This window comes from Neofelis nebulosa, chromosome 7 (assembly GCF_028018385.1).
Source record: "Neofelis nebulosa isolate mNeoNeb1 chromosome 7, mNeoNeb1.pri, whole genome shotgun sequence".
NCBI classification, from domain to species: Eukaryota; Metazoa; Chordata; class Mammalia; order Carnivora; family Felidae; genus Neofelis; species Neofelis nebulosa.
In genome coordinates this window covers 147,590,752-147,618,119 of record NC_080788.1, presented here as the reverse complement: position 1 = coordinate 147,618,119, position 27,368 = coordinate 147,590,752, and the positions used below count along the sequence as shown (strand labels likewise).

At 68.6% G+C, this 27,368-nt stretch overlaps 1 protein-coding gene across 3 annotated transcripts; it reads left to right on the top strand.

Annotated features, from left to right (window-relative positions):
* Positions 1–1,077: 1,077 nt before the first annotated feature.
* JAG2 (jagged canonical Notch ligand 2) lies at positions 1,078–27,368 on the top strand. Of its 3 annotated transcripts, XM_058740483.1 has the most exons (27): positions 1,078–1,263; positions 1,886–2,010; positions 3,460–4,560; positions 4,764–5,114; positions 12,211–12,268; positions 13,653–13,904; positions 14,062–14,122; positions 17,247–17,377; positions 17,467–17,586; positions 17,777–17,890; positions 18,113–18,226; positions 18,566–18,612; positions 18,723–18,893; positions 19,748–19,898; positions 20,015–20,167; positions 20,264–20,377; positions 20,599–20,712; positions 20,795–20,908; positions 21,087–21,203; positions 21,544–21,571; positions 21,659–21,744; positions 22,234–22,347; positions 22,438–22,553; positions 23,009–23,257; positions 23,734–23,865; positions 25,342–25,498; positions 25,806–27,368. In XM_058740483.1, the coding sequence occupies exons 3-27, from the start codon at positions 4,078–4,080 to the stop codon at positions 26,288–26,290; spliced, it is 4,032 nt and encodes a 1,343-aa protein (XP_058596466.1). In that variant the 5' UTR covers positions 1,078–1,263; positions 1,886–2,010; positions 3,460–4,077; the 3' UTR covers positions 26,291–27,368. The 3 variants fall into 3 exon arrangements, with proteins under 3 accessions (XP_058596466.1, XP_058596468.1, XP_058596467.1); XM_058740485.1 differs by lacking the exons at positions 1,078–1,263; positions 1,886–2,010 and adding an exon at positions 18,368–18,484 and having other exon boundaries at positions 3,328–4,560; XM_058740484.1 differs by lacking the exons at positions 1,078–1,263; positions 1,886–2,010 and having other exon boundaries at positions 3,329–4,560; positions 23,734–23,856.

Genomic DNA, 27,368 nt, shown 5'->3' with positions numbered 1-27,368 from the left:
AGCCTGACCCCCTTTGCAGCTGGTGATCTGTCCTGGCCCTCCCCCAGAGCCTTCCAAGTCCTCTGGTCCACCGAGGGTGGCGCCACGGATGATGGGTTGTGGGCAGCTGGGGGAGGGCCAGGTGCCCACGGGCTGTTGCTGTCACAGGCAGTAGGAGCTGGCATGGTCGGGAGCTCTGCTCCGAACCTGACTTTAGTGTCCCTTCCGACCAGACCTCAGGCTGGAATGGGGCGGGTGCTGAGGAAGGGCCTGCCTTTGGCTCCCACTGAGACCCCACTGCCAGGTGGGGGCCACTCCCTCTGGCTGAGGTCACCCTGCCCTCCAGTAATCCCCCTGCCCTGCCCCAGGCTGACCCCACACAGGCAGCACACGTGGAAGGCCCCTCCCTTCAGCCGGGGAGGGGGCGGGGGCGACAGGCACAGTGCAGACAGCCCCTGGGCCTGGCATTCGAGGCCGTCCTGAAGAGGCTGTGCCCAAGGGGCCCACCTGAGCGGCACCACCTGTATGCAAATGCTGGCTGCGACCCAGGTGGGGCCTCCAGGGAGCCCAGCCAGTTGAGTGGCACACTGCTGGGAGTGGCCCTCAGGTGTGTGCTGTGCGACCAAGGGGGCTGGCAGGGCTCGGCTGTGGCAGGGTCCAGAGGAGCGGGCCGCGCTGGGCCTCGGTGCATCCGGAGAACGGCTCGCAGGGCGGGAACCCTGCCCAGCCTAGAACCACCCCACCTCCCTCCCTCTTGCCTGCCTGGTGCCCCCCTCTAGGGCCCCACTGTCCCTCCTCGCTGACCTGCAGGTGCTGCCCGCTGCCTCAGAGGGGCCCTGGCAGGCTGGTGCCGGGGAGCAGCTGGGGGCTGGGAAGCGGCAGGCGGGGGGCGAGGGGCAGAGCCCCCGGACTTGGGTGCGGTCCAGCCCCCTCATTCTGCTCTGCAGCCTGATGGGGCAGGTCAGCAGGCACTGCCGCTGGGCCTGACGGCGCTGGCATCGATTTCCCGGCACTGGGGGGTGGGGGGGGGGGGGCTGTAACCGGAAACTCCCCTCCCTGGCCGCTATATTTAGCACCACAGAACACGGGCGGAAGCGCAGCTCGCTCCTGAGCCAAGCCGGCTCCATCCAGACTCCGGGCAGCCTGCACCCTGGCCTGGCCCTGAAGATCCCCTGCCAGGTCGGGGGCCTCCGCCCCTCCCACGCCTTGTCAAGCGCCCACCTCAGAGCATGCCCGAGAGCCCCTGGTACTGGGGAGCTCGGAGAGGGAGCCCCCAGGCTAGAGGTGGGTGTCGCGGCCCAGTGGGCCCCAGAACAGGGATGGGGTCTCTCTGGAAGAGGCGGGGCAGCCCGGCCCAGCACGCACGGGTGATACAGGCGCCCTGGGCCCCATAGGATCCCCAGCCCTCCAGCCCAAGGCTGCAGAAACCCCTATGGGGAGCACCCTGAGGGGAGGACTTATCCCTCTCCCAGCAGCCTCCAAGGCCCACCCCTTGCCTGAAGTGGCCACCTTCGTGACTTGAACCTCTCCTGGGAATTAAGTCTGGGCTGAGGCTCCTGGGAAGCAGAAGGAGAATGGGAGCAGTGAGAGGCAGGAGTCTTCTGTGCCCTGCAGGGTGGGGCACGCTGGGCAGGGAGGCGAGGAGCTGGCCCCTGACAGGCACCCTGGGTCTGCCGAACCCCTGGTACCGCCCTGATGGTCACCCAGCTGCCCTGCTCCCGAAAGGCCCCGAGGGAGGCAGGTGGCACCAGGCCATTGTCTCCCTAGCTTTGCAAGGCAGGTGGGGGCTCTCTCTGCCCGCGAGACAGGGCTGGCCAGCTGGAGGGGCCCCGGGGAGGCCACCTCCCTCGACAGGCTGAGCTTGAATCTTGAGATGCAGTGAGCATCCCTCCCTGGTACCTCCCAGCTGAGACCGCTCCGAGCACGGAAAGAACCCCCGCCGGAACTCCGCAGCTTCTGGAACTGGCGGCTCAGCGAGTCTCCGGGTCGTCCTTCCCTCCTGCAGCCGGCTGTGGGCAGGAAGCTTCAGAGGTGGATGACGGAGAGGCGTGTGGGGGGATTGTTCTCTGCATTCCGCCCACCACTTATCTGGGGATTCCGTCCCCCACCCCCAGCCCAGCACCCCCGTCCCTCTGCTGCCAGGCCCCGGTTGGCAGTCCTGGGCCTCCCTGCTCTGGCTTTACCCCTGCTGCCCCTCTCCCCGCAGCCGGGGATTTCTGTGAAAATGTAAGTCTCTCCAGTGCAGCCCGACCCAGCTCAGCTTCTCTCTGTGACTTCCCCTTGGTCTTAGCAGAAGACTAGTGCAGAGGCCCAGCACAGCCGGCAGTCACTACCACCAGCAGCCTGACCTATGCCCCTCACCCCCTGTGCGTCTGCCATTGTGTCTTTCTCACAGGCTTTCACCTGGGTCAGGCTCCCTCACCCCAGGGCCTTTGCACGTGCTTTTCCCAGCTCCTGGCTGACTCATCTGCCTTTGGGTCTTAGTAGACCCCCTGCCCAGTTTGCCCCGCCTGCCTCACCCTTTAAGTTTGTCAGTCTAGCTCTGTTCGTGCCTGGGCCGGGACCCCCCCAAGGGTTCACCACTTGGCTGAATGCTGGGTAAAGGTGTCTAGAAATTTCCTGGATAGTGGGGGCAGAGGGCACAGACTAGGATGGGCAGGGATGGAGCCCTGGGTCCCTGGAGCTGTGTTTGGGTCTCCTCACTTGTCTAGGGGCCAGGAGTATGTGGGTGCCTGCTTCTGAGCCAAAGAGAAGGAGCCCCCCACCCTGCGTCCCCCTCCCCGTGACCCCTCCCCCGCAGGCAGTAACTGGAAGGCTCCAACCCAGTTTGCATTCCCTTATTTGGTGTGTGTCCTGCCCCCACCCCCACCCCCCCCATCCCAGCAGCCAGGGGCTCAGGTCTGCAGGGATGGGTGCCAGGCCCATCCCTTCGGGGCTTCCAGCTGCTCCTGTCGCCTGCGTCCTAGAGGGGCTGCTGAGCGGCATCAGTCTGGCCCCCTTGAAAGCCTCTTCTCCCAGGAAGCCTTCTGTGCCTCCCCCCACCCCATAACAATTACAAGCTCCAGGCAGGGGCTGTACTTCCAGCCCAAGGGCCCCGCAACAGACTCGCTCCAGGAGCCAGAGTTGAGAAGATAGCCCAGTTTTTGTGGGGGTGGGGTCAGAAGACCCCTGTGGACTTCGGGTCCCTAACCGCCAAGATGACCGCCAGCCCTGGAAGGGACCCTGCTTGCTGGAGGGGGGCTGATGTTTGCAGACAAAGAGCCCTTGGTATTGACCCCGGATGGGTGGTGGTGGGGGGCGGCGCGAGGTTACCCCGGCAGAGGGCAGCACGGTGATGACGGAGAAGCGGGACGTGGGGACCTGGTGACCAGGACAGCAGGAAGAGCCTCTTGGGGCAGCTCTCCCCTGGTCCCTTTGAGCGTGCACCACCGTCTTTTACCGTCTTTTATTCCTTGGTCATCCCCTGTGTCCCCACCCCAGCCCAGGGTCCGGCCTAGGCGTTCGGCAAGGGTGAGGCCTGGCGACCCCTGCGCCAGCGCGGACCCGGGCACCCAGCCTACGCCGCGGAGCATCTGTTGCCTGGCTGCCCGACCCGCGAGCCGTGCGGCGGGAGGGCAGGGGCGTCGGAGAGGAGCAGCGCCCCCTGCGGCCGGCGTGGAGGCGGTAGGGGCTGCGCGGAGGGGGACGTTCCCCAAGGAAGGGTCCCAGGCCGCGCCCGCCCCGCGTGGGGGCAGAGCCCTGATTTGTGCAGCAGGCGGCTTCTCCCCCGGGACGGCGAGGAGCGCGGCGGTGGCGCACTGATGGGAGGGGACCTCGGCGGTGACCTCAGGGGCGCCCCACCCCCGGCTCCTGACACCCGGCGGGGCTCGGGCGAGGGGAGGCCGCTTGGCGGCGCCTGCCCCCGCACGCCGGGTTCATTGGAGGCGTGACGGAACCCCCGACGCCCGGGGGCCTGGCGAGGCGCGCGCCGGGTCTGGGCGCGGGCAGGAGCGCCCTCCGCCGCCTTTAAAGCGGGCGCCCCCGGCCGCCCCCCCCCCCCAGCCCCACCCCGCGGCGCGGCCCCGCCCCCTCATGCATATGCAGGTACGCGGGTGACGAATGGGCGAGCGAGCTGTCAGTCTCGTCCCGAACTTGTTGGCTGCGGGCGCCGGGAGCGCGGGCGCGCAGAGCCGAGGCCGGGACCCGCCGCCGCCGCCGCCGCCGCTGCCGCCGCCGCCGCCGCCGCCGCCGCCGCTGCCGCCGCCGCCGCGAGGAAGGGAGCCGGGCTGGAGAACCGCTGCCTGCGAGCCGGAGCCGCCGCCGCCGCCCCGCACGCCCGCCGCCCAGGCCCGCGTCCAGGCCGGCGCCCGCATCGCCGCCCCGACCCCGCCCGCCACCGCCGCCGCCGCCGCCGCCGCCGCTGCCGCCGCCGCCGCCGCTGCTGTTGCCGGCGCTCGGAGGGCGGGCAGGCGGGCTCGGGAGGGGCCGGCGCGGGCCGGGGCGGCGGGCGCGGCGCGGGGGGGATCCGGGACGGCGATGCGGGCGCAGGCCCGGGGGCGACTGCCGGGGCGGCTGCTGCTGCTGCTGGCGCTCTGCGTGCAGGTGAGCGGAGGCCGGGGGGGCGCGGACAGGGCGCACCGGGCCGCCCCTCGGGGCCGGGCGGCACCGCTGCGGGCGCCCGCTGTTAGCAGCCCTCGAGGCTGCGCGGCGCGGCGGGGGCTCCGGGCGGGTCCCCCACCCCCCGCGCCCGGGCTCCTCGACCCCGGCCCGCGCCTCCACGCGCTCTCCCTCTGCCTTATTTTTAGGCGGCACGGCCCATGGGCTATTTCGAGCTGCAGCTGAGCGCGCTGCGGAACGTGAACGGGGAGCTGCTGAGCGGCGCCTGCTGTGACGGCGACGGCCGGACGACGCGCGCGGGGGGCTGCGGCCACGACGAGTGCGACACGTACGTGCGCGTGTGCCTCAAGGAATACCAGGCCAAGGTGACGCCCACGGGGCCCTGCAGCTACGGCCACGGCGCCACGCCCGTGCTGGGCGGCAACTCCTTCTACCTGCCGCCGGCGGGCGCCGCGGGGGATCGGGCGCGGGCACGGGCCCGGGCCGGAGGCGACAAGGACCCCGGCCTCGTCGTCATCCCCTTCCAGTTCGCCTGGCCGGTACGTGCCCCCCCACCCCCCACCCCTTCCCGGTCCCAGCCCTCCCCTCCTTCGGCGCCCGCCGCCCCTCCGGCACCTGCGGCCGGGCCCTACATGCCGACTGCGCGCACCCGGACGGGGAGGGGCCGGCAGGGGGCGCCGCGCGGCGGGCCGACCCTGGGCGCGTGCTCCGTGGGGCTCCGTCCGCGCCTGGCCACGTGGACGCGCGGGGGTCGCGGCAGGGGCGGGGCGGGAGCGGGGTGGCCGCGGCCCGCGTGCGCGGCAGCCTTCGGCGTGTGCCTGCGTCTCCTTGCGCGTGTCTGTCTGGGGAGGGGGGAGGCGAGGCGAGGCGAGGCGCGGCGCCCGGGCCCGGGCAGGCCGCGGAGGCATGTGCGCCGCGCGTGCTGGGGCTGGTCTGGGGCAGGCCCTGGCGGAGCCGCCCCGGGCCCGTGGCCAGCCTGCGCCCGCCTGCTGTTTCCTGGATGCCCGGGGGTGGAGGTGGGGGGCAGCCCTGGCTGGCCCTGGAGGACCCAATGTGCGAGTGTCGGCGCACCCCTGCTGCTGGCCCAAGGACACCCCTGGTGTTGGGATCTTCCCGGCACCGTCTATCTGTGGGCTTTTGGTTTTGTTTTATTTTGTTTTTAAGGGGGTCAGTGGGGGGCAGGCTGGCTGAAAAGTGGGCTCAGGAATGCTGAGAGGGATGTGGTCCAAACCTGGGGTCTGCTCTGGGGCTGGCAGGCAGGGGGATGTGCCCGAGTAGTTGGGTGAGCCAGCGGAGGTCCCCTGATGCACCAGGTGACTGGTCCGCTTTCTGAAGCAGAGCCTGCCCCCTTCCCCCTTCCCCCACACTCAGGTTTCTGCTGCAGGTCTGGGTGGGGCAGGAATGAGAGAAGGCCCCAGAGAGCACCCCAGTGTGCAGGAGCTGGTGGGGGCCGCTGAGGTGGGCTTGCTAGAGGGTCTGGGAGCGGGGAGGGGTGGAGCAGGGTGCCAGGCTGTGACTGAGGGCCCCAGAACATTGGCCGCACCGGTGTCCAGCTGATGCCCTGGTCCTGGGAGAGATTTGGGGTTAAGGCCAGGCCGGCCAATGTTGGGTCAGTAGGACCTGCCTGTGGGGGGGCTGGGCCCCCTGCCTCACCCTGCTCTGAGCCTTGTGCTGATACCTCTTCCTAAGCTTAGGCCAGGCAGCCTTCCCCGCTACCCCGTCTCTGCTGCTTTCTGAGCTCCGCTGGCATAGGAGGGATGGCGGGGGTCCCCTCTAGCCAGGGCCCCGTCCTAGCGTCCCTGGCTGGCCTCTGGGGTCTCCCTTGACCTTGGGGCCTTGGGTGGGAGCTGTGTCCCTGCTGGAAAAGGCAGGGGCAGGCATGGGAGGGCTCCAGGCGGTTAGGATCTGCTCGGCCCCCTCACCCCCACAGCCGTGCAGCAGGCAGGTCTGAGCAGGGCCCGCAGCCTGTCATCTGCACTTGGGCCTGAGCCAGCGTGGCTCCAAATCGCTACCTGAGGATGTGTTTTCTGCTCGAGTTGGCAGCAGTGGGGGTGGGGGGCAGGGAGGCCTTGGAGGAATGTGGCGGGCCGGCGCGTGTCCCTCATGGCTCTTGGCCCCACGGGCTGGCCAGGGGCGGGATGGGACAGGGCAGGGAGCCCCGGAGCCTGGGCACTGGGTCTTTGGTGCCGTCTCCCCCCCACTTCCTCCCGCTCCAAGCTGGCTCCCTCAGGTGCTCAGGAGGGGACGCGCTGTGAGGTGGCCGGGGCCGTGGGCTCGCTGCATGCTCGGGGGCCGGCTTCCGCGTCTCCGCTCCCCGCCGACAGTGCATCCTGGCCGCCGTGTGCAGCTGGTTTGGTGATGCCAGCGCCCTGGTATTTCCGCTCTGCCGGCGGCAGCCCCGCGGCCACGCTGCCTGGCTCTGCTGCAAGTTCGGTTCCGTCCTGTGAGCCGGGGCGCGTTTGGAATCGTATTTGGGTTTCCTTTGGGAGGGTTGTGGCGGGGGCAGGGGGAGGCCCTGCCCAGGACCAGCTTGGACTCTCGGGCATCCTGGAGTAGGGGTGTGAGGAGGGCGTTGAGCGTGGGGAGGTGAGGGAGCCAGCTGCCAGTGCCGCCCCCGCCCCCGGAGACAGGAGGACAGGGAGCTAGTCTGGGCTCTGCACCGCCCCCCCCCGCCCCCCCCGCCCCGTCAAGTTGCCCTGGGCCCGTCCTGAGCCCTCGTGGGCCCTGAGCCGGCCGCGTGGGGCGAGCCGTCTGTAGCGCGTGCTTGCGGGTTGGCGTCGGGCTCGGTGTTTGGGGACAGGCGGGCCCAGGGTTTGGGAGGTGGGGGTAGACCTGCCAGGATGCGGCCCACGCGACGCACACCTCCCACTGGCCCCCCAGGAGTTCAGTGACTCCTTGTTGTCACTCGTGCTGAGCCCGTGGCGGTCAGGATGGAGGCCACGTTTGGTCACGCGTGCCTGTGTGCGTGTGTGCACGTGTGCCACCTCTGGGTGTGGCCGGGAGCCAGTGCTGGGTTTGGAGGGGCCTGTGGGTGGTGAGCTCAGAGCAGCTGGCTGCTGGAGGGACCCGTCCTGAGCAAGGGGCCAGCAGGAAGCACACCCCTTCCTACCTGGCCCAGGCCCTGGCACTTGGCACCCCAGAACGCCACCCGTAGGCATCTCTTGTCGTACACGTCGCGCGTGCAGGGAGGCGACTGTGTGTGGCTCGCTGGAGACGGGCCTGGGGCTGACCCTCACAGTATGGCCACCTGAGCTCTCGGGCCGCTGCAGGACCCGGTGCGGGGCCTTCCCGCCTGTGAAGTGGGGCGATGGTGGGGTCTCACAAAGGGGGGGGGGGGCAGGGCTGCCCTGTGGGCTCGGGCTCGTGGAAGCCCCCGGGCTGCTCCCTGGCCTCCCTCGTCTCCTCTTCTCCACGGGAGCCCACAGAAAGAAGGCCAGAGTCCCAGAGGGTCCCTGGTGTGCTCAGGGCCGTGTGTAAGGACTGTGGCCGCTGAGGGAGGGCCTGGTGGGATATGAATACGGGGCCTGACCCTGCTGCGCCCAACTGCCGCGGGAACCTGTCGTCTGCGTGCTTCCGGCCCAGGATTGCCAGGCTAGGGTCTGTGTCCGGGAGTACCGCGGCTGCCCTTGGTGGGGAGCCTCCATCCCTCCTGTGTGCCCTGCCCCGAGGACCCGAGGGCTGCCGTGGGCCCACCCCCGGAGCGCGCTGGGGCTGCTTTCTTGAGCCATCCCAGAGGGGACCAGGGGCTTGCTTGGATGACACTCGGCAGGCCGCACCCTGCTCTGCACCTGGTCACCTGCTGGTGTCAGGGGTCTCGTTTGAGGCTTTGGTGTGGGGGCGGCAGGGCGGGGCTCTCAGTGCCTGGAGGGGCCGCGCCAGCCAGTGGAGGGCTCGGAAATGGACAGGGGCTTTGTCCTCAGGCTTTGAGGGGGTGCTGGGTTGGGGAGCAACAGGGATGCTGGAGGGCCCGTGGCGGGGCTTTGTGGGGGGCTCTGTCAGCTGTTCTGTGGTGTGCGGACGGGGGTTGGGGGGGTGTGCAGGCTGGCCCAGTGAGGGGACGGAGTCAGGCTGGCAGACAAGCCTCTCTAATCTCCAGGCCTGAGCTGGGGTCCCCATCCCCAGACCCCGGGTGGGGAAGGCCTGACTGGTGTCAGCACGTCATGGGCTTTGCTGCGGGGATCTCACGAGGTCCATGTGACACGGCACCGGGAGACCCCGGGCTGCCGGCGACCTTCACGGTGAGGGACTGCGGGTGGGGCAGGTGGGGCGCACCCAGGCGAGGTGTGGAGTGTGGATGTCTGAGTTGCTGTGTGGGGTGGACCTGTGGTCCATTTCTCCGGCCTCGCCTTGGGGGAAGGTGGCCCCCTCCCCCTCTCCTTAGGGACAATGGCGGCAGAGGCCTGGGCCTCTCCAAGGCTCAGGTTTCAGGAAATGTATCTGTGCTTAGAGCTCCTGGCGCCGGCTCCATGGGGGGGCTGGGTTGCTGATGCGGGATGCTGCGGGAAGAAACCAGTGCCGGCCTTTCTTGGCCATGGGGTGTGGTCCATAGGTCCCGTGTCTGCCCTGTGCCGTTCCCATGCCTTTGGGCTGCTGCCCTGTCAGCCCCGTCCGAGGGTCAGACGAAGGCTTTGGGCCTGGCCTTGGGGTTCTGGGCTGGGGAGGGGTAGTCAGATGGCCGGGCCGGGGGTCTACCTGTGTGGTGCAGGTGGGTCAGGGCAGTCCTTTGGGAAGGGGTGTGGTGGGGCCTTCGGGGACTACGGCCAGGTAGCCGGATGGGCCTCTCGGGGCCAGGCAGGCAGGTGGCCCAGCTGAGGCTGGCCTGGGCGGAGGGACAGGGGCTCTCTGACTGCTTGCTCGGGCCCCCCTTCCCGTCCTAGCTACCACTGCCCAGCCCTCATCGTCTCTGCCCCATCCCTGGAACCACGGGAGACCTTATGAGCCTCTGGCTTGGACCTATCGACTCTCCGGTTCTCTGGGGACTTGGGCGACAAAACCCTGTCCTGGCTCACACTGCGTGTGTCAGGAAGCACGGGGACGAGAGGCTGCCGTTGGCATTGGGGAAACTGAGTCTTGGAGGCCAGCCCCATAGAGGAGAGGAGGCTGGGGGCCCGGCACCGGGGGAGGTGTGGGTGCTGTCCCGCCTGCTGGCTCAGGTTCTCTCTGGATGACTTCCTGTTGTCCATGCGCAGGGAGCCCAGCTGGCGGGCGGGTACGCATCCCTGTGGGAGCAGGTAACTGGAGCCCTGGGCGGACGATAGTGGTGGTAATCCTACCTGAGCTTCTGGCGTGGGGGCTCTGGGGAGCCAGGAGGAGCCCCCTGCTCACCTGGAGCCCAGGTGCTCGTCCTGCTGGTGGACTTGACCTGCAGCGGTGGTCACAGCCCCCCCCCCCGGAAACCGGCCTGTCCTCTCGTGCCCAGCCTGTGGCTCCCTGCCCCTGCCTGCACCCACCCTCACAGACCACTCTGCACAGTGGCCAGAGCAGTCACTACAGCCCTGCCGGGCGGTCTGTGGCCTCCCTGCCCCCTCCAGCAACCACTCGTTTCTCTCGGCATCGGCGCCCGAGCTGGTACGGGGTCTGTGACTAAGCACAGCCTGATAGCCCGTGTTCACACCCCTGCTCTCCCGGCCCCGCGGGCCTACCATGCGCTTCCTCCTGCTCAGGGTGCTTCCTGATTGTCTGCGGCCTCAACCCCAACATCTCCATTTCCACAGCCTGCCCTGGTCCCTGTTTAGAACGGCACCTCGCCCCTGGGTCTCTGACTCACCCATTAGTAGTAGGCCCATGCCTGGTGCATGCTCGATGAATGAATGAATGAATGAATGAATGAATGAATGAATGAGTGAGTTGGGTGGAGTGAGGTCTAGGAAGAGCTGGGTACTCTAACTGTCAGCAGGAGTGGGAACGGCCAGGGGAAGGCTGGCCTGAGGGTGGCATTCTAGGCAGAGGGAGGGAGCTGTGTGTACAAAGGTCCAGGGGCAGGGTGGGCAGGCTGGGGTGGAGGCAGGGCAGGGGCTGGGTGGTTGGGAAGAGGGCAGGAGTCACGGGGAGCCCCAGGAGGGCTCTGAGCATTGGGGAAGACACACAGCCCTGGGGGTCATCGGGGCTCCCATGGATGGGGGTGTGGAGGCCCCAGTGGCTGCAGGTAGCTGGCTTGATGGAGGTTGGTAGGGGGCATGGGGAGTGGGTTTAAGGGAGACTCCAAGATGTGGGACCGAGAGCCTAGTGACAGCCCAATGTGGGCGGAGAATGTTCTAAAGGGGTAGAGGACGGCTCCTGGGTGGGTGTGAGGTCCCGTGGGGCATCCAGGAGGCTCTGCTCAGGGCAGAGTCAGCAGTGTAGGTAAGGCTGGGAACAGTTGGGGGTGGTGCGGTCTCTCTGGAGGGACAGTTCCAGGCCTAGAGTGGGGACGAGGAGAGGGTCCCCGAAGGAGGGCTGTGCCCCGGGAACCCAGAGGCTGTGGGGGTGGCTGGGGGTGGCAGGCAGTCGGAGTGGGGCCGGGGTCCAGGGAGGCTGGGGTCTGTCTCTGGCCGGAGTGTGCTGACGGGTTGGGGCATCAGCGGGAGGCTGCTGGGCTGGGGGAACAGCCCACGCGGTGGCCTTTGGCCGTGAGGTGTGTGAGTTCCCCGGCACGGCCAGACCACAGGGGCGAGAAGGTGGGGGGTGCCAAGGGTGGGATGAGTCTGGCCTCTCCCGCGTGGCCCCCCACCTTGGGGGGGAAGCCACCAGCCTGTGGCCACAGAGGCGGCCCTGTGCCACGGGCCCCCAACCCCGGGCAGCCAGGGCTGGATGGAGGGGTGTTCAGCATGTTCGTGGCTGGTCTGAAGAGGGCTGAGCAGTGTGCATCCGGGAGCACGGAAGGCCCTGGGCGGGAGGAGCTGGGCCCCTGTGGCTGGAAAGCACACCTGCGCTGGACAAGGGCAGCACTGCTGGGGTCTCTGCCGCCTCCGGTGGAGAGGGTGGGTCCTGAGTTCACTCGGTGACATTACCCATCACATTGTACTCGAGGACCAGAGGCTCCTGGGAGGAGCGAGTGGGGAGTGACATCCATGGGCAGTCCCTGAGCCTCAGTTTCCCCATCTGTGCAGTCAGGGCCCCTCCCTTCTGTTCTTTGGATGGGGCAGGTTTGTGGGATGTGTGCCGTTGAACTGTGCACCTGCTGTGGCCTGGGGCCAGCTCCGGGCCCTGGTAGAGGGGCAGCTGGGGCGGTGACAGGGCATTGTCCCTCTCGAGTCTCCGCTCGCAGAAGGACCTCATGTTTTGCGGGCCCCAGTGAGGTGCCCAGGGGTGCTCCTGCCCGTGGGACCCTGGTCTGTGTGCCAGCCCCCAGCCCACTGCCCCGCCCCTCCTGCTGACCCCGCTGGGGTAGCTGGCTAGGTGTGGGCCACTGGGGCTGCAGGAGCCCAAGTCCCCAGAGCCTTCGTGGCCTGGAGGGGCAGCCTCCGCCCCCTGGGTCATTTTGCGGCCTGTTGAGATGTGGCACTAAGCCACTCCCCAGAGCAGAGAAGTGAGGCGGGGAGGGCGCCGGGGAGGCAGAACCGGGACAACCCCAGGGGCAGAGCTGGGGCACTGGGATGGGGAGGTGGCCAGGGTGGGCCCCGCCTGGTCCCTGACTGCCTGCCCCTGTGTCTGCAGCGCTCCTTCACCCTCATCGTGGAGGCCTGGGACTGGGACAATGACACCACCCCGGATGGTGAGTCCTCTGGGAGCCGGGTGGCTGGGGCAGCCAGTTGCCTGCAGGGCCTCCCTCAGGACACGGGGAGGCTACCCTCTTTAGCCAGATGCGTGTGGCCAGATTCCCGGTCCTCTGCCTGCTGGGGACAAAGACCCATGAGCCTGTACCCCAGGGGTCTAGTGTGCTGTCTCCCCCTTTGCCCTGGCTGCTAGAAGCTCTGCCACATTTGTGATGTGCAGAGCTGTGCCTGGACCCTGACCCCAGTCCTGGTTTCTTCCGTTCTGTTCTCCCGATGAGATGTTTTCCCCAGGGCCATGTCGGGCGCATGGCGGAGTGGGCATCCCTGAGAGGCTCTCTGCATTTGCGGCCCCTCCTCTGCCTTTGTGTCCTGGAACGTGGGGGCTCGCTGGCCCTTCCCTGAGGCTCACCTGCCGGCGGGCTGGCCAGCCTGTGCGTGGGGTCTGTGGGCCTTACGGTGACAGGGCAGCGGGCAGGAGCCGTGCAGGTGGCAGGGGTGAGCCGATGTGTTTGTGAGCAGCGTGGGCCTGCGTGGTGGGGGGTGACGAGGTTAGCGAGGCCAAGGTCAGGTCACAGAAGCTGCGTGGGCCCCCCTGAGGATGCTGGCCTTTTCCTGGAGGCAGGATCGCGCAGGCCACTGCACGTAGGGTGGACTGTCTGGCCAGGTTGGGGGCCCGGGAGGAGGCCGCTCGGTGCCAGGCCCAGGGGCGGCCTGTGGGGCGAGTGGGGTCCTGGCCACTCCGAAGGTAGACGTCATGAGAGAGGGTGGGGTCGGGATGGCCTGAGGAGCAGGCAGGACGGAGGGCCATCACTGGGATGGATGCTGTGAGGGTGATGTCGCAAGGGCCCTCGGGTCCCCCGTCTGCCCGGAGGGCCCCGGGCTCAGGGCAGTGGTCGGTGGGGACCGGGTAGGTGTGGGGACGGGTCGGCCGGGCACCTTGGCCAGATGGGCTCAGTGGGCTGTGGGCTGTGAGGCCAGAGCGGGAGTGCTCCCCAGGCCCTTAAGTGGTGCGGCGGGAGGGAGAGTGAGGTGCCTGTGGCTCCCGAGCCTTTCATTGCGGAAAACCCCAAATCGGAACAGAAGCGTTGGGGGGGGCTTGCCCCCCTCTGTGTGCCCACGGCTGTCAGCCTGCCCCCTCACCCCCTTGTGGCTTAATTGGAAGTGAGGCCCAGCTGTGGGGTCACGGGACCCACGTGTGTCTCGGGGGCGGGAGAAGCTTTGTGTTAAGACAGTGTGGGGGTGGGGGATGAACCCTCGACAGGGAGGGCAGTCCAGCCGGCCCCGCCCCTGCAGAGCTGTGGTCCCCCCCGCTCGGCCCCCCAGCCCCTGCGGCGGCCCGGCCGGCGTCCCCGTGGCCCCGGCTGACTCTGCCGCCCCCCCAAGAGGAGCTGCTGATCGAGCGGGTGTCGCACGCGGGCATGATCAACCCCGAGGACCGCTGGAAGAGCCTGCACTTCAGCGGCCACGTGGCGCACCTGGAGCTGCAGATCCGCGTGCGCTGCGACGAGAACTATTACAGCGCCACGTGCAACAAGTTCTGCCGGCCGCGCGACGACTTCTTCGGCCACTACACCTGCGACCAGTATGGCAACAAAGCCTGCATGGACGGCTGGATGGGCCAGGAGTGCAAGGAGGGTGAGTGCCGGCCGGGTGGGCAGCACTCGAGGGGCACGCGGGGGCGGGGGGCGGGGGTGCGGCGAGGGGGCAGCCCGTCGGGGCGGAGGGCTGCAGGGTGCGGGCTGGCGGTGGGGCTGGCCTCGGCTGGCACCTCTCACGTGCTCTCTGTTCACAGCGGTGTGTAAACAGGGGTGTAATCTGCTCCACGGGGGGTGTGCCGTGCCCGGGGAATGCAGGTAAGTGCCTGGGGGCGACGGCGGTCCAGCAGGATGTCAGGGACAGAGCCGATGCCACGCGTGTCCTTGAGCCCGGGTGCGTGTGTGCTCCTTCAGGATCCTGTGGCAAGGGGCCTGTGGCAAGGGCCCGAAGGCGGGTGCCCTCAGCACAGCAGGCACACAGGGCACCGGGGCTCATGCTTGTGGCTGTGCAGGTGTCCCGGAGTGGATTTGAAGTGGGGTCTGAGAAGACGAGTGGGGGGCTGGGGGTGGGGGGGCGGAGGTCTTCCAGCCAGAGTTGCTGAGCAAGGGAGCTGCCGTGACGGAGGCCGCCGGCCTTGGGCAGAGCCGGCAGGGCAGAGAAAGGGAGGTGGTGTTGGGGGCGGTGTCTCTCCTGTTCTGGGAGACACCGCCAAAGCAGAGGGATGGATGTGGAGAGACCCAGCCTGAGACACACGTGGGGAGACACACGTCGTAGCACACGCAGGACAAGCTTGAGGGTCTAGGGCACCAGGACGGAACACAGGACGCGCTGGGGGGTCGCGGGGGCACCAGGACGGGACACAGGACGGGCTGGGGGGTCACGGGGGCACCAGGACGGGACACAAGACGGGCTGGGGGGTCGTGGGGGCACCAGGAGAAGACACAGGACAGGCTGGGGGGTCGTGGGGGCACCAGGAGAAGACACAGGACGGGCTGGGGGGTCGCGGGGGCACCAGGAGAAGACACAGGACGGGCTGGGGGGTCGTGGGGGCACCAGGACATGGCACAGGATGGGCTGGGCATCGAGGGGGCCGCAGGAGAGTGAGAGATCCTGTCAGCCTCCTGCAGACAGGGGAAGCCAGGGACAGGGTCAGGGGGCAGCAGGCAGGCAGAGGGGCGGGGGGGGCGGGGCGGCTGGAAGGCCCGGGGCCTGTGACTTGGAGGGGGGCGTAGGACGTAGAGCAGGGCCCCGGTACGGCGTGTGAGCGAGGGTGGGCGCAGACGTGCACGGGCAGCCTGGGAGCCGGCTGTCCAGGTGGACGTACTCAGGGAGCCCCTGGGAGGGGCTGCCAGTTGTGGGCCGAGTAGGTGGGTCGGGGTGACGGTGGCCCTGCCCTGGCTGCAGGGTGCATTGACCCCAGGGCCTCACTCTGGGGGCGGGTGTGCTGTCACGTGCGTTTCGTAGACGAGGATGTTGAGCATGGAGAAGTCACTTCCCCAGGTCACCCAGTGTTGAGTCTGCACGGGAGGGTGCGGTTTGAGAGCTGGCTGGCTCGGGAGACGGAAAAGGGGGGACCCCTCTGTGTGTCCTGTGGGGGTTCCAGCCTGGGAGGCAGTGTGAGGAGAGCCCGGAGGGTCCCAGGGCAAGGGGCGGGTGCAGGCCCCCCACCCCGCCGAGCCGTATCCTGGGTCCGCCTGGGGCAGGGCCATGCCCTGCAGCCCTGCCCTCGGGCCTGATGGGTGTGAGCGTGGGGACCGTGGGCAGACCAGTCCATGGGGAGGGGTGCGGCCGGGGTGCAGCAGGGCTGCCCCCTGGTGCCATGCACCGCCTCGATGCCGCGCCAGCAGCCCTTGGTGGCCAGTGACCGGGCGACCAGGGTGGGAGGAAGGTGGGAGGGAAGTGGATCTTTTCCCACCCCCCTCCTGCTGCCGTGGGCTGTGGGGAGCAGTAGGTGAGCCCCCCCCCACCCCTGTGGGTGGAGCGCAGCTGCTGCTGGTGGCTCAGGGCTCAGGTTTCAGTGCAGGACACCCCCCTCCCCCCCCCCCCCCACCGGATGCTGCGGGAATGGCTTTGCCTTCCTGCCGCCTCCTCCCTGGGCTTCTGGAGCCACAGGCCAGGGAAGCCAGGGAGGGTGGGGCCTGGTGAGCGCTGCCCCACCCAAGGCTGAGAGCACATCCTCGGGACCTGCGGGGTCCTTCCTGGCGGGTGCCCCGCCCCCAGCCCCGGTCCCCTCACATCACCTGTAGGTAGGGAGGATTCTGGGTGAGGACCTGCAGCCCATGCATGCACAGGCCCTCCTGGCAAGTGGGGGGCTGGGCGGTGGAGCCCCTCTTTCCAGCCTGGGTTTCCCCGTGTCTTGCCTGCTGAGCCTGTCGGCATCCCTTGGCGGTGGGGCTTGTGGGCAGCTCAGGAAAAGGCCACCGCTCCTTCCTTTACAAAAATAAACTCACATAGCAGGTGCCAGCACGGAGGGGACGTTGCCTCGATGACCGTGCCATGACCTTCCTGTTCTAGGAAGGGGGCCCCCGGGGGGACTGTCCAGAGCCTGGAGGGTAGCCCGCTGATCCCCGGGGTGCGCTGCGGGACAATGGGCTCTTTCTCCTGACTGCAGTGCCCCCAAGTCAGGCTCAGCTCTGGCGGGGCCATACCTGGGATGGGACTGCACTGGTGGCCTGGGTGCCCTCTGTGCCCCAGCCGCCTGCCTCTCCTGAAGGACTTCCCAGAGAGAGCGCTGGCCCATAGCGGAAGGCGGGGCTAGGCCTGGGGTCGTGGCCTTGGAGCCAAGAGGCCTCTCTGGGCTGTTTGCCAGGAAGCGGGTGAGTCCTCCTGGGTCAGGAACTGCTCTGAGTCTGAGCGTGGCCTCTTGCACTGCTGGCTCAGGGCCGGGAGTGGGCCTCTGCATCCCCCATCTGTGAGATGGGTCTTCGACAGGGTTTTATTGGCAGAGTGGTTGCTGCCCTTGAGTTGCAGGTGAGGTCACACGCTGTGCCCGGGGTCTCGCAGGGGGGCTGAGCCTGGAGCTCTCCCCTGGTGTCCCAGCAGCCCGCCTGGCCCCGGGTGCCTCCCAGCCTTGGCAGCTCCTGGAGCGCTTGGGCTGGCAGCGTCGCTCCTGGGGTCCCCGCGGGGCCTTCCTTTCTCAGCGCCTGCTCTCGGGGCCCTGCTCAGGGGTGAGTCCCAAAATAGCTCGGGGCGGGGAGTGGCTGGGCAGCTGCGGCCGGCCATCCGAGGCCAGCGGCCGGGAAGTGCCCGTGACGGTGCGGGCTGGCTGGCGGGCTGTAACCCCCGCCCGGCGCGGGGCCTGCCTCGGTTCAGAGGCCGAGGCCGCCGGCCCCCCGGGGGTGGCCCACGTGACTGCGCCCACGTCCGGGCCTCCCCGCAGTGGCCACGGCTCCTGGCGTCCACCCTCCCCCACCGGGCCTCGTGCCTCTCGGCCTAATGCAGGTGCAGCTACGGCTGGCAGGGGCGGTTCTGCGACGAGTGCGTCCCATACCCTGGCTGTGTCCACGGCAGCTGTGTGGATCCCTGGCAGTGCAATTGTGAGACCAACTGGGGCGGTCTGCTCTGCAACAAAGGTAGCTGGGCGAGCGGGGGCAGGCTGGGCGGGGCAGGCCGGGGGGCCGAGGCGGGGGCCGTCCTCTGAGTACCCTACCCTCGCCTCCAGACCTGAACTACTGCGGCAGCCACCACCCTTGCACCAACGGGGGCACGTGCATCAACGCCGAGCCCGACCAGTACCACTGCGCCTGTCCCGATGGCTACTCGGGGAAGAACTGTGAGCGGGGTGCGTCAGGGGCCAGCTACGGGCTTCGGGCGGGTGCCCGGGGAGCCTCGCGGGCCCCGTGTCTCTGGTCTCTCTGCAGTAGGCATCCTCCGACCCCCACCTTGGGGCCTCGGGGAGGAACACTCGTGGAAGGGTGGGGGGCCTGGGCTGCCGGCCTCCCCCAACCCCCCGCCTTCGGTTCTCCGTGCAGCCGAGCACGCCTGTGCCTCCGACCCGTGCGCCAATGGGGGCTCTTGTCACGAGGTGCCCTCTGGCTTCGAATGCCACTGCCCATCAGGCTGGAGCGGGCCCACCTGTGCTCTCGGTGAGTGCCCCCGCTCAGATCGGTGGGGCTCCCGCCTGGCACCTGGGGGCATCTGAGAGTGGGGGTGGGCTGGCACTCCAGGGCGAGGTGGGGTGGTTGAGTCCGCACATGCTGTTGTGGGCCTGGTGGTCAGGAGAGGAGTGACAGGAACACCGGGGCCCAGAGCCCCGCCACCTCCCCACGTGGCCCACACCCCCACACACTCCCTCCGTCCCTCTGCAGACATCGACGAGTGTGCCTCCAACCCCTGCGCGGCAGGGGGCACCTGCGTGGACCAGGTGGACGGCTTCGAGTGCATCTGCCCCGAGCAGTGGGTGGGGGCCACCTGCCAGCTGGGTAAGCGGCCCACGGGGCCCTCGCGTACATGGACTGTGCTCCGTGCATGTGGCTGTGGCTGCTGGTGCTGCTGGGGCTGCGGGGGCCAGGTGTGGGGCCGGTGGGGCTGAGCCCCTTCGCTCCCCCTTGTCTCCTTCACAGACGCCCATGAGTGTGAGGGGAAGCCGTGCCTTAATGCTTTTTCTTGCAAAAACCTGATTGGTGGCTATTACTGTGATTGCGTCCCGGGCTGGAAGGGCATCAGTGCCACATCAGTCAGTATGGGCGGGTGGGTGGTGCCAGGTGGGCGGGGCTGCGGAGATCCCGGACCCTGCTCGTGACCCCGCCCCTTGTCCCCAGACATCAAGGACTGTCGTGGGCAGTGTCAGCACGGTGGCATCTGCAAAGTAAGACGCACACCCGTGGCGGAGGCCGAGGGGAGGGGGGCGGGCAGGAGCTGCCCCGGGGGGTGGCCTCTGGAGGCTCACCGACCCCTGCTTTGCTCCCCCTGCCCCAGGACCTGGCGACCGGCTACCAGTGTGTGTGCCCACGGGGCTTCGGCGGCCGGCACTGTGAGCTGCAGCTGAACTCGTGTGCCAGCAACCCCTGCCATGGTGGCCTCTGTGAGGACCTGGGGGACGGCTTCCGCTGCCGCTGCTCCAAGGGTACCTCGGGGCCGCTCTGCGAGGTGAGGCCTGGGGTGCAGCCCCGGGGGCTTCAGGGGCATGCCATCATCCCAGGTCACCCAAGTGTGCAGGACAGGCCGCAGTTGGGCTGCATGCAGCTCTGGACGGAAACCCAGCCTCGGAGCCTTGGGTGGGGGTGGGGCTGGGGCGGGGGGCGGGGGGGGGGTCGTAGGGTCACTACCTGTACTACTGACAAGTGTCTCCTGATGGGGCGGGCCCGGGTTCTCTACCTGTCTACCTGTCACTGTGACTGGAATGATCTTCATGTGACAGAGGAGCCCTGGGTGGGATGGGGTGCCCCAGGGCGTGAGGACCCGCACTGTCACATGTGTCTGAGCAGGGGTGGCTGACATCCCTGGTGCCTCATGACCTCGCCTTGCGCTGACCTGCCCTGGCCTTTGGGGCTACAGACGCGCCACCGGCAGGGCTCCTGACTGGCGGGCCTCCTAGGGCCCCTGGTACAAGTCCCGCCTGTACTGGTGGAGCCTGGTGATGACGCTTTTGGGAAAGACCCGCAGACTGGGCTTGGCGTGGCTGTGGTGGCTCTGGAGGGGGTCAGGAGCCGGCCTTCCTGCCAGCAGGAGGGGTGAAGCCGGATGCTGCCTGGCGAGGCAGAGGAAGCCGGCCCCCCTGGAGGCCAGGGCGGTAGGAGGGGCCTGTAGCCTGCAGGTGTTTCCGTCCAGCTGACTGGCCTGGACAGTGTCGGATGGGCGGTCCTGCGGGCTCCGGCAGCGGACGCCTGGGTGTGCAGGCTGAGCAGGGCCTGGGCCTCCGGGATTCTTCGGAGGGATACGAGGCCTGGCTGTCTCCCAGGTAAGGGCCCAGCCTCCACAGATGCTCCCCGCCCTCCCCACAGGTAGACATAGACTTCTGTCAGCCCAGCCCCTGCCAGAACGGAGCTCGCTGCTACAACCTGGAGGGCGACTATTACTGCGCATGCCCTGACGACGTGGGCGGCAAGAACTGTTCTGTGCCCAGGGAGTCGTGCCCGGGCGGGGCCTGCAGAGGTGGGGCGGGGCCTGCAGAGGTGGGTGGGTGGGGCGGGGCCTGCGGAGGTGGGGGTGGGGTGGGGCCTGTGGTTTGCGGGGTGGCAGGCACACTGACCTTCTCCCATCTGCTGCAGTGATCGATGGGTGCGGGTTCGAGTCGGAGTCCAGCGTGGCGGGCAGGGCCCCTTCTGGTGTATGTGGTCCCCACGGACACTGCGTCAGCCTGCCTGGGGGCAACTTCTCCTGCGTGTGCGACAGCGGCTTCACGGGCGCCTACTGCCATGAGAGTGAGTGGCCGCAGGCCGCGTCGGGTGGGACGGGCCGGCAGGGACCCCCCCCCCCGCCCCCCCCTCCCCCCCCCAGCTCACTGCCGCCTCCCGCAGACATCGACGATTGCCTGGGTCAGCCGTGCCGCAATGGGGGCACGTGCATTGATGAGGTGGACGCATTCCGCTGCTTCTGCCCCAGCGGCTGGGAGGGCGAGCTCTGTGACACTAGTGAGTAAGCCCCCTGCCCCCGCCCCCCTCCCAGGGGCTCGGCAGCTCACTCAGTGGTGCCCAAAGGGGCCTCTGTGTGGGGCGGGTGGGGGGCTCCGCGAGTGCTTCCTGACCCGCCCCTGCCCCTCCCTCTCTCCCGGGTCACCTCCGCACACCCCCACGCTCTCCCTGACCCTCCCTGAGCGCCGGCGACCCCCGCTGACCGGCGTCCTCGCCCCCAGATCCCAACGACTGCCTTCCCGATCCCTGCCACAGCCGCGGCCGCTGCTACGACCTGGTCAACGACTTCTATTGCGCCTGTGATGACGGCTGGAAGGGCAAGACCTGCCACTCGCGTGAGTGCCCGCCGGGCCCCTGCCGCGCTGGGGTCTGCCGGCCGCTCTGGGCACTCCCACTGAGCGGCCTGTGTGCCCACAGGCGAGTTCCAGTGCGATGCCTACACCTGTAGCAACGGTGGCACGTGCTATGACAGCGGGGACACCTTCCGCTGTGCCTGCCCCCCGGGCTGGAAGGGCAGCACCTGCAACATAGGTGAGGAGGCAGGGCTCCGGGGCGCGCTGGGCCTTGGCCCCGCCCCTGGGCCTGCTCCTGGCCCCGCCCCTGGCTCCGCTTCCAGCTCCGCCTGGCCTGGCCCGGTCAGGGACGTGAGTGGACGCCTCGTGCCTGCCCAGATCAGATGAGAAGGTTCTCTTCTTTTTCTTCTTCGCAGCCGAGAACAGCAGCTGCCTGCCCAACCCCTGCGTGAACGGGGGCACCTGCGTGGGCAGCGGGGACTCCTTCTCCTGCATCTGCCGGGACGGCTGGGAGGGCCGCACCTGCACGCACAGTGAGCTCGTGGGTGGGGGCCGCGGGGAGTGGGTGGAGGCCTGTGGGGTGGGAGCCCACCTATGCCCCAAAGCCCTGGTGCGCCCCAGGACCTGCAGTGTCCCTTTGGGCCCCCCCACCCCCAGCTCGTTAGCCTTGCCCCCGATCCCCATGTGTCCTGGTGGGGGTCAGCCTGCCGCTCTCTGAGGCATTCTCCCGGATAGGCTCCTCTGTGACACCTCTTCCTGGACCGCTGCCCTGGCCCCAGTGCCCTCAGCCTGCTGGCCTTGTCCAGTGGGCTGGCCCAGGGGGTGCTGGGGGGTGGATGCAGTGCTGACCTTCCTCTCTTTCCTCAAACACAGATACCAACGACTGCAATCCCCTGCCTTGGTGAGTGGCGGCCCTGGAGGCTGGCTGGCCCAGGGGCGCTCGGCCTGCCGGGGGGGCCCCCCCTGACGCCCGCCCTCTCCCCTGCAGCTACAACGGTGGTGTCTGCGTTGACGGGGTCAACTGGTTCCGCTGCGAGTGTGCCCCTGGCTTCGCGGGTCCCGACTGCCGCATCAGTGAGGGCCCTGGGGCGCCTGGGCGGGTGGGGGCTGTGGGGCCCCAGCCCTGGGAGCTCCTCCCAGCCTGGCCCGGGCGTCGGGAGTCCGGGGCCACAGTATCTGTGAACCGGAAGGACGGCACGACCGGTCACTCTGCCCTTGTTCCGGGCCTCAGTCTCATGTGTCTTGCTGGCGGGCCCCCCCTTTGCTCACCCCCATGCCAGCAGCTGGGGGCTGCTCTGTAAGGGGCTGGTTCCCCAGAGGCTTCTGTCCGCCTCAGTCCAGAGGCGAATGGAGGACGACGGTGCTCGTCAGAGCCGGGCTGATGTGATGGTGCCGGGGCCAGGCCCAGTACAAAGGCCCCACGGGGCGAACCAAGGCCCGAGCTGGCCAGTGGGGGGGGGGGGGGGGGGGAAGCTCCTCTCCTGGCCTGGGGGTCCTCCTGGGCCCTGCGTGTGGTCACTGGCCCCCTCACTGCCTCCTGAGCCTGGCCACTTTTCCCTGCAGATATTGACGAGTGCCAGTCCTCGCCTTGTGCCTACGGGGCCACATGCGTGGATGAGATCAACGGCTACCGATGCAGCTGCCCGCCAGGCCGGGCCGGCCCACGGTGCCAGGAGGGTAGGTGGGGGGGTCATGCCAGGTCGGGACATGGATGGACTTGGCCTCCCAGGGCCAGCCTGCCGACGACTCCAGTTTTTCTCTCTTCAGTGATTGTCTTTGGGAGGTCCTGCTGGTCACAGGGTGTACCCTTCCCACACGGGGGCTCCTGGGTGGAAGATTGTAACAGCTGCCGCTGCGTGGACGGTCGCCGGGACTGCAGCAAGGTATGGGGGTGCCCCCAGAGCTTCCCCGACCGGCCTGCTGTCCCAGTACCCCTGGCCCAGGGGACACTGTCACCTTTCTGTAACACTGACGTTCTGCCCGTGAGACTAGGGTGCTGGTGCTGGGGCTGGAGAGCCGTACTCCCCACCTCTGCTGGGCCTCCTGGGAGGAAGGTCTTCCCTCTTGATGTGCAACTGGGGAAACTGAGACTCTTTTTAGGCTCCAGAAGCCCCCAGCATGGGCCTTGCCTAGCCTCGTTCTTCTTTGGGCCCCCTGTTCCGGTGGGGGTCCTTTCTGGTTCTACGTTCATCCTGGGAGGCCGTGGCGGGGCAGGGCACAGCCCCGGGCCTTGCTGGTCCCAACCGCGTCTTTCTTTCCTGCACGGTGCCCGTGTCTGTTTGCGGGTCCTCATCTGCGTGCCCCTGTGTCTGTCCTTCTGTGTGCCTGCCTGACCCAGGTGTGGTGCGGGCGGAAGCCTTGCCTGCTGGCCGGCCGGCCCGACACCCTCAGCGCCCAGTGCCCGCCAGGGCAGCGGTGCCAGGAGAAGGCCCCCGGCCAGTGCCTGCAGCCACCCTGCGCGGCGTGGGGCGAGTGTGGCACCAACGAGCCCCTGCTGCCCACTACCCTGTGCTTGCCGCGCTCCAGCCACTTGGACAACAACTGTGCACGCCTCACTTTGCACTTCAATCGCGACCAAGTGCCCCAGGTGAGCGGTCCGGTCCCGGAAGGCGGGCGCCCCGGGCATCTGCACAGCCCCGACATCTCCGTCCTTTCTCAGAGCGGCCGCTCAGAGGGCCTGAGCGACCGCTCGCTCAGGGATCCTGGCCCCATGGGGTCGGACGACGGGGGGGGGGGGGGGGGGGGCGGGGGTTGAGCCAGGAGACTGGGAAGGGGGCTCAGGACGGGTGAGGCCCCCTCCCCGCCCTGGGCTGTATCTGGAGCTGCTGCTGGCAGGTGGGTGAGCGAGGACTGGGCGCCTCCAGGCCCCCCCCACCCCCGCCCCGACTGCCGGTGGTGGGTGCAGGAGGGGACTGGGAAGCCAGCTCCCTCCGGGACCCTCCGCATCCCCGCCCTCCTCCTTGTGGGGCTGTGAGCTGGGACCTGCCTGCCACGTGCCCATGGGGCAGCCTCGGTCCCCAGCCTCCGGGATCCCCCTCATGTGCCGCTTGTCTTTCTGCCCAGGGCACCACCGTGGGCGCCATCTGCTCCGGGATCCGCGCCCTGCCCGCCACAAGGGCGGTGGCCCGTGACCGCCTGCTGGTGCTGCTCTGTGACCGGCCGTCTTCTGGGGCCAGCGCAGTCGAGGTGGCTGTGGTGAGCACCGGGCAGATGGGGTGGCCGCCCCTGCCTGCTTTCCCCTTCCCAGGGTCCCGCCCTGTCTGTTGTCTTGAGGTGCTGGGTCCGAGGGCCCAGGCCAGGCTTGCCCTCAGGTGCAGGGGACGGGGGCTGACACGCACACTCAGGAGTCCGTCCCGGCGCAGCTGTGTGTTGTGGGAGCCGGGCCCCTCATGCGCCCTCGTGGGGGCTGACGGGTAGCGTGCACAGCCAGGCTGGCAGCGGGAGGGGCCTGAAGGGGCAGGAAGAGCCAAGAAGCAGCTCCAGGTTGGGGGTCAGTGGGGTCAGCTTCTCAGGGAACGGGAGCAAGGGTGCGGGGTGGGGTCAGCTGTTCCATCTGTGGAACTGGAGGAAGGGTCTGCGGGCGAGGGGTGCTGCCCCCTTGGGGCCTCGAGGGAGAGCTAGGTGGAGGTCCTAGGAGGCCGGGCTCAGCTGCAGAAGCAGGTCCCGGGAGCCTGCCAGGCACCGGCTGTCAGCCCCAGGGATTTTGGAGGCAGCGCGGGTGGATGGGCGGCTGGGATGTCGGACTTGGTTCACGGACTTCTCGGGTCTGGTGTCTGAGGCCGCGGAGGCCCGGGCCCCGGGCAGGGGTCTCTGGAGCTGTGGGCGGCTCCGAGTGACAGCAGATGAGGCCCGGAGGCGGTCCTGAGAGGGAAGGCCAGCGGCCAGCGTCCGGGGTGGGCAGCGGTAGGGTAGGGCAGCGGGGTTTCTCCCGGGCGAGAGTGAGGGAGCAAGGAGGTCCCTGCAGCTGTGGGCCAAGAGCCCTCCCCTGGAGCCCCGACTCCCAGCCGTGGGGCCGAGTCCAAGAGGTGGGTTGGGTGCCCAGCCGGGCAGGGTCTAAGGTGGTGATGCTCAGGCTTCACTCGGTCCCCTGCTCTGCCTGTGTCGTGTCCCCCAGGGTCTGTGCAGAAAGGGTGCCCCCTGGCTCAGGCCACCCTGGGATGTGCAGTCCGGAACCCAGGCAGGTGTCCTCGGGGCCTTGCTCTGGGCCCGGGGTGGGGATCAGGTGTAGGCTGGTAGCCGGGAGGCTCGTGAGGCTGAAGTGGAGGGGGAGACACGGAGAGAAGGCGCAGTAGTTTCCCGGGGTGCTGGCTACTCGGCGCCCTTGGGGTGGTGCAGCGGGCAGTGACGTGTTTGCGGAGCCCTTGAGACCTGGGGCAGAGCCAAGTGGGGCCGGACGCCTTCCTGGGAGGGATGGCCATCCTTGTTCCAGGTGCGAGGGGGTCGGGGCCCAGCCCACCTTCCCCTGAGCCCGGCAGCTGCGGTCGCCCGACCGCGGGATTCTCCTCCAGTGAGTCTCCCCACAGGAAGCCCTGGGGGCTCCCGGTCCCCGGCCCGCGGCCACTGCATGCACCCTGGCGACCGTCCGGGAGCCTCGGCGCTCCCTGGCTCTGCACAGCCCAGGCGCGCGGCCCTGGCGGTGAGTGGGGTCTGTCGCGCTGTGTTTTGCCGCAGTCCTTCAGCCCCGCGAGGGACCTGCCCGACAGCGGCCTGATCCAGAGCACGGCGCACGCCATCGTAGCCGCCATCACCCAGCGGGGCAACAGCTCGCTGCTGTTGGCGATCACCGAGGTCAAAGTGGAGACGGTGGTCGTGGGCGGCTCTTCCGTGGGTGAGCAGGGGGCCGGGGGGAGGGGGTGGCTCAGGGGTGGGGCCGGGCGGAGGGGGGCGGGGTGGGGCGGAGCCCGGGGCGGCTCGGGGGCGGGGCCGGGCAGGGGGTGAGGGGCCGCAAGTTCCCGCGGCCCTCCCCTGCCCTCCCCTGCCCTCCCCTGCCCTCCCCTCCCGGTGGTCCCTCCGCTGCACCTGCCACCCGCCCTCCCAGCCCTGCCCCCGGGTCCCCACAAGGCCGGAGCTGGAGGAGGAGGGCCCCCCCGCCTCCCTGCAGCCAGCCGGCCCTCTCACGGCCGCGCCCCTCCCAGGTCTGCTAGTGCCGGTGCTGTGCGGCGTGTTCAGCGTGCTGTGTCTGGCGTGTGTGGTCGTTTGCGTGTGGTGGACCCGGAAGCGCAGGAAAGAGCGGGAGAGGAGCCGGCTGCCGCGGGAGGAGAGCGCCAACAACCAGTGGGCCCCTCTCAACCCCATCCGCAACCCCATCGAGCGGCCGGGCGTCGGCGGCCACAAAGACGCGCTGTACCCGTGCAAGAACTTCACGCCGCCGCCGCGCCGGGTGGGCGAGCTGCTGCCCGGGCCGGCGGGCTGCAGGGCAGGCGGGGGGGAGGACGACGACGACGAGGAGCCCGGCCGTGCCGAGGGTGACTGCCTGGAGGCCGAGAAGTTCCTCTCCCACAAATTCACCAAAGACCCCAGCTGCTCGCCCGGGAGGCCGGCCCGCTGGGCCTCGGGCCCCAAAGTGGACAACCGCGCGGTCAGGAGCGCCAGTGACTCGCGCCACGCCGGCCCGGAGTAGGGCGGAGGCCAGCCCTTGGGGCGCGACCGGGACCCTTCACCGGGCGCCACACCACCCGCCAGATGGAAGGAGGCCCAGGCCGTGTGCATAGTTTCTTTATTTTGTGTAAAAAAACACCAAAAACCAAAAACAAATGTTTATTTTCTACGTTTCTTTCACCTTGTATAAATTATTCGATGACCGTCAGGCAGAGAACAATGGAGTATTCTCGGATAGTTGCTATTTTTGTAACGTTTCTGTGTGTCGCACTCGCTGTGTGGCAGGAGAGAGCAAAGGGTGTCTGTGTCCTCACCAAATTGTCTGTTCGTTAGCAGAGGTGGTGCACTGTTTACAGAATCTTCCTTATTATTCCTCATTTGGCGTTCTCGGTGGCTCCAGGCCAAAGAGCCAGTGGGACCTGTGGCTGTTGATGTGGCCCATGGCGTTGGTGGGACAACCCACGGCCGTTGGCGTGCCTCATGGCATTGGTGGGACCCGCGGTGACACAACGGCCCGTGGCCGTCGGTGGGACCACCCGTGGCTCTTGGCGTGGCTCGTAGTTGTTGATATGGCCTGAGGCTGTCCGTGGGACCCGTGGCTGTCGGTGGGACCCCCTGTGGCTGACAGCGCAGCCCGTGGTTGTCGGTGTGGCCTGAGGCTGTCGGTGGGACCCGTGATGTGCGGCGTGGCCCGTGGCTGTCGGTGGCGCCTGTGGCGGTCAGTGGGGCTTGAGGTCAGCAGAGGCCTGCGTTCGGCAGGGCCGGGGCCCCGGGGGCAGACCCCGGTTGGCTCCCTGGCCGGCCCCTCCTGCCCGCCGACCTCGCCTACTCCTGCCTGGAGCGCTCGCTGTAGAGATCTCTCAACTGTGTTTTCGGAAGTGCCCTTCCCGACTGCTCTGTTGTCCCTGGGACGGGGGCAGCGTCGAAGCTCACGACAAGTGCCTTCACACAGACTCTCCCCTCGCAACGGTCCGCGTCTGCCGTGGACTCCAGGCTGCTGCCCACCTGCCGGCCCCGGCCCCCCTCCTCGTGAAAGTGCATTTTTGTAAATATGTACATATTAAATGAATCACTCTGTATATTTGATTTAATAACTTAAA

Excerpts from the sequence above, each read along its gene's own strand:
- JAG2 (XM_058740485.1), top strand. The coding sequence starts at position 4,078 with ATGGGCGAGCGAGCTGTCAGTCTCGTCCCGAACTTGTTGGCTGCGGGC. Across the intron at positions 17,587-17,776 it reads GGGGAAGAACTGTGAGCGGG|CCGAGCACGCCTGTGCCTCC; the intron begins GTGCGTCAGGGG and ends TTCTCCGTGCAG. Across the intron at positions 18,894-19,747 it reads CCTCGGGGCCGCTCTGCGAG|GTAGACATAGACTTCTGTCA; the intron begins GTGAGGCCTGGG and ends CCCTCCCCACAG.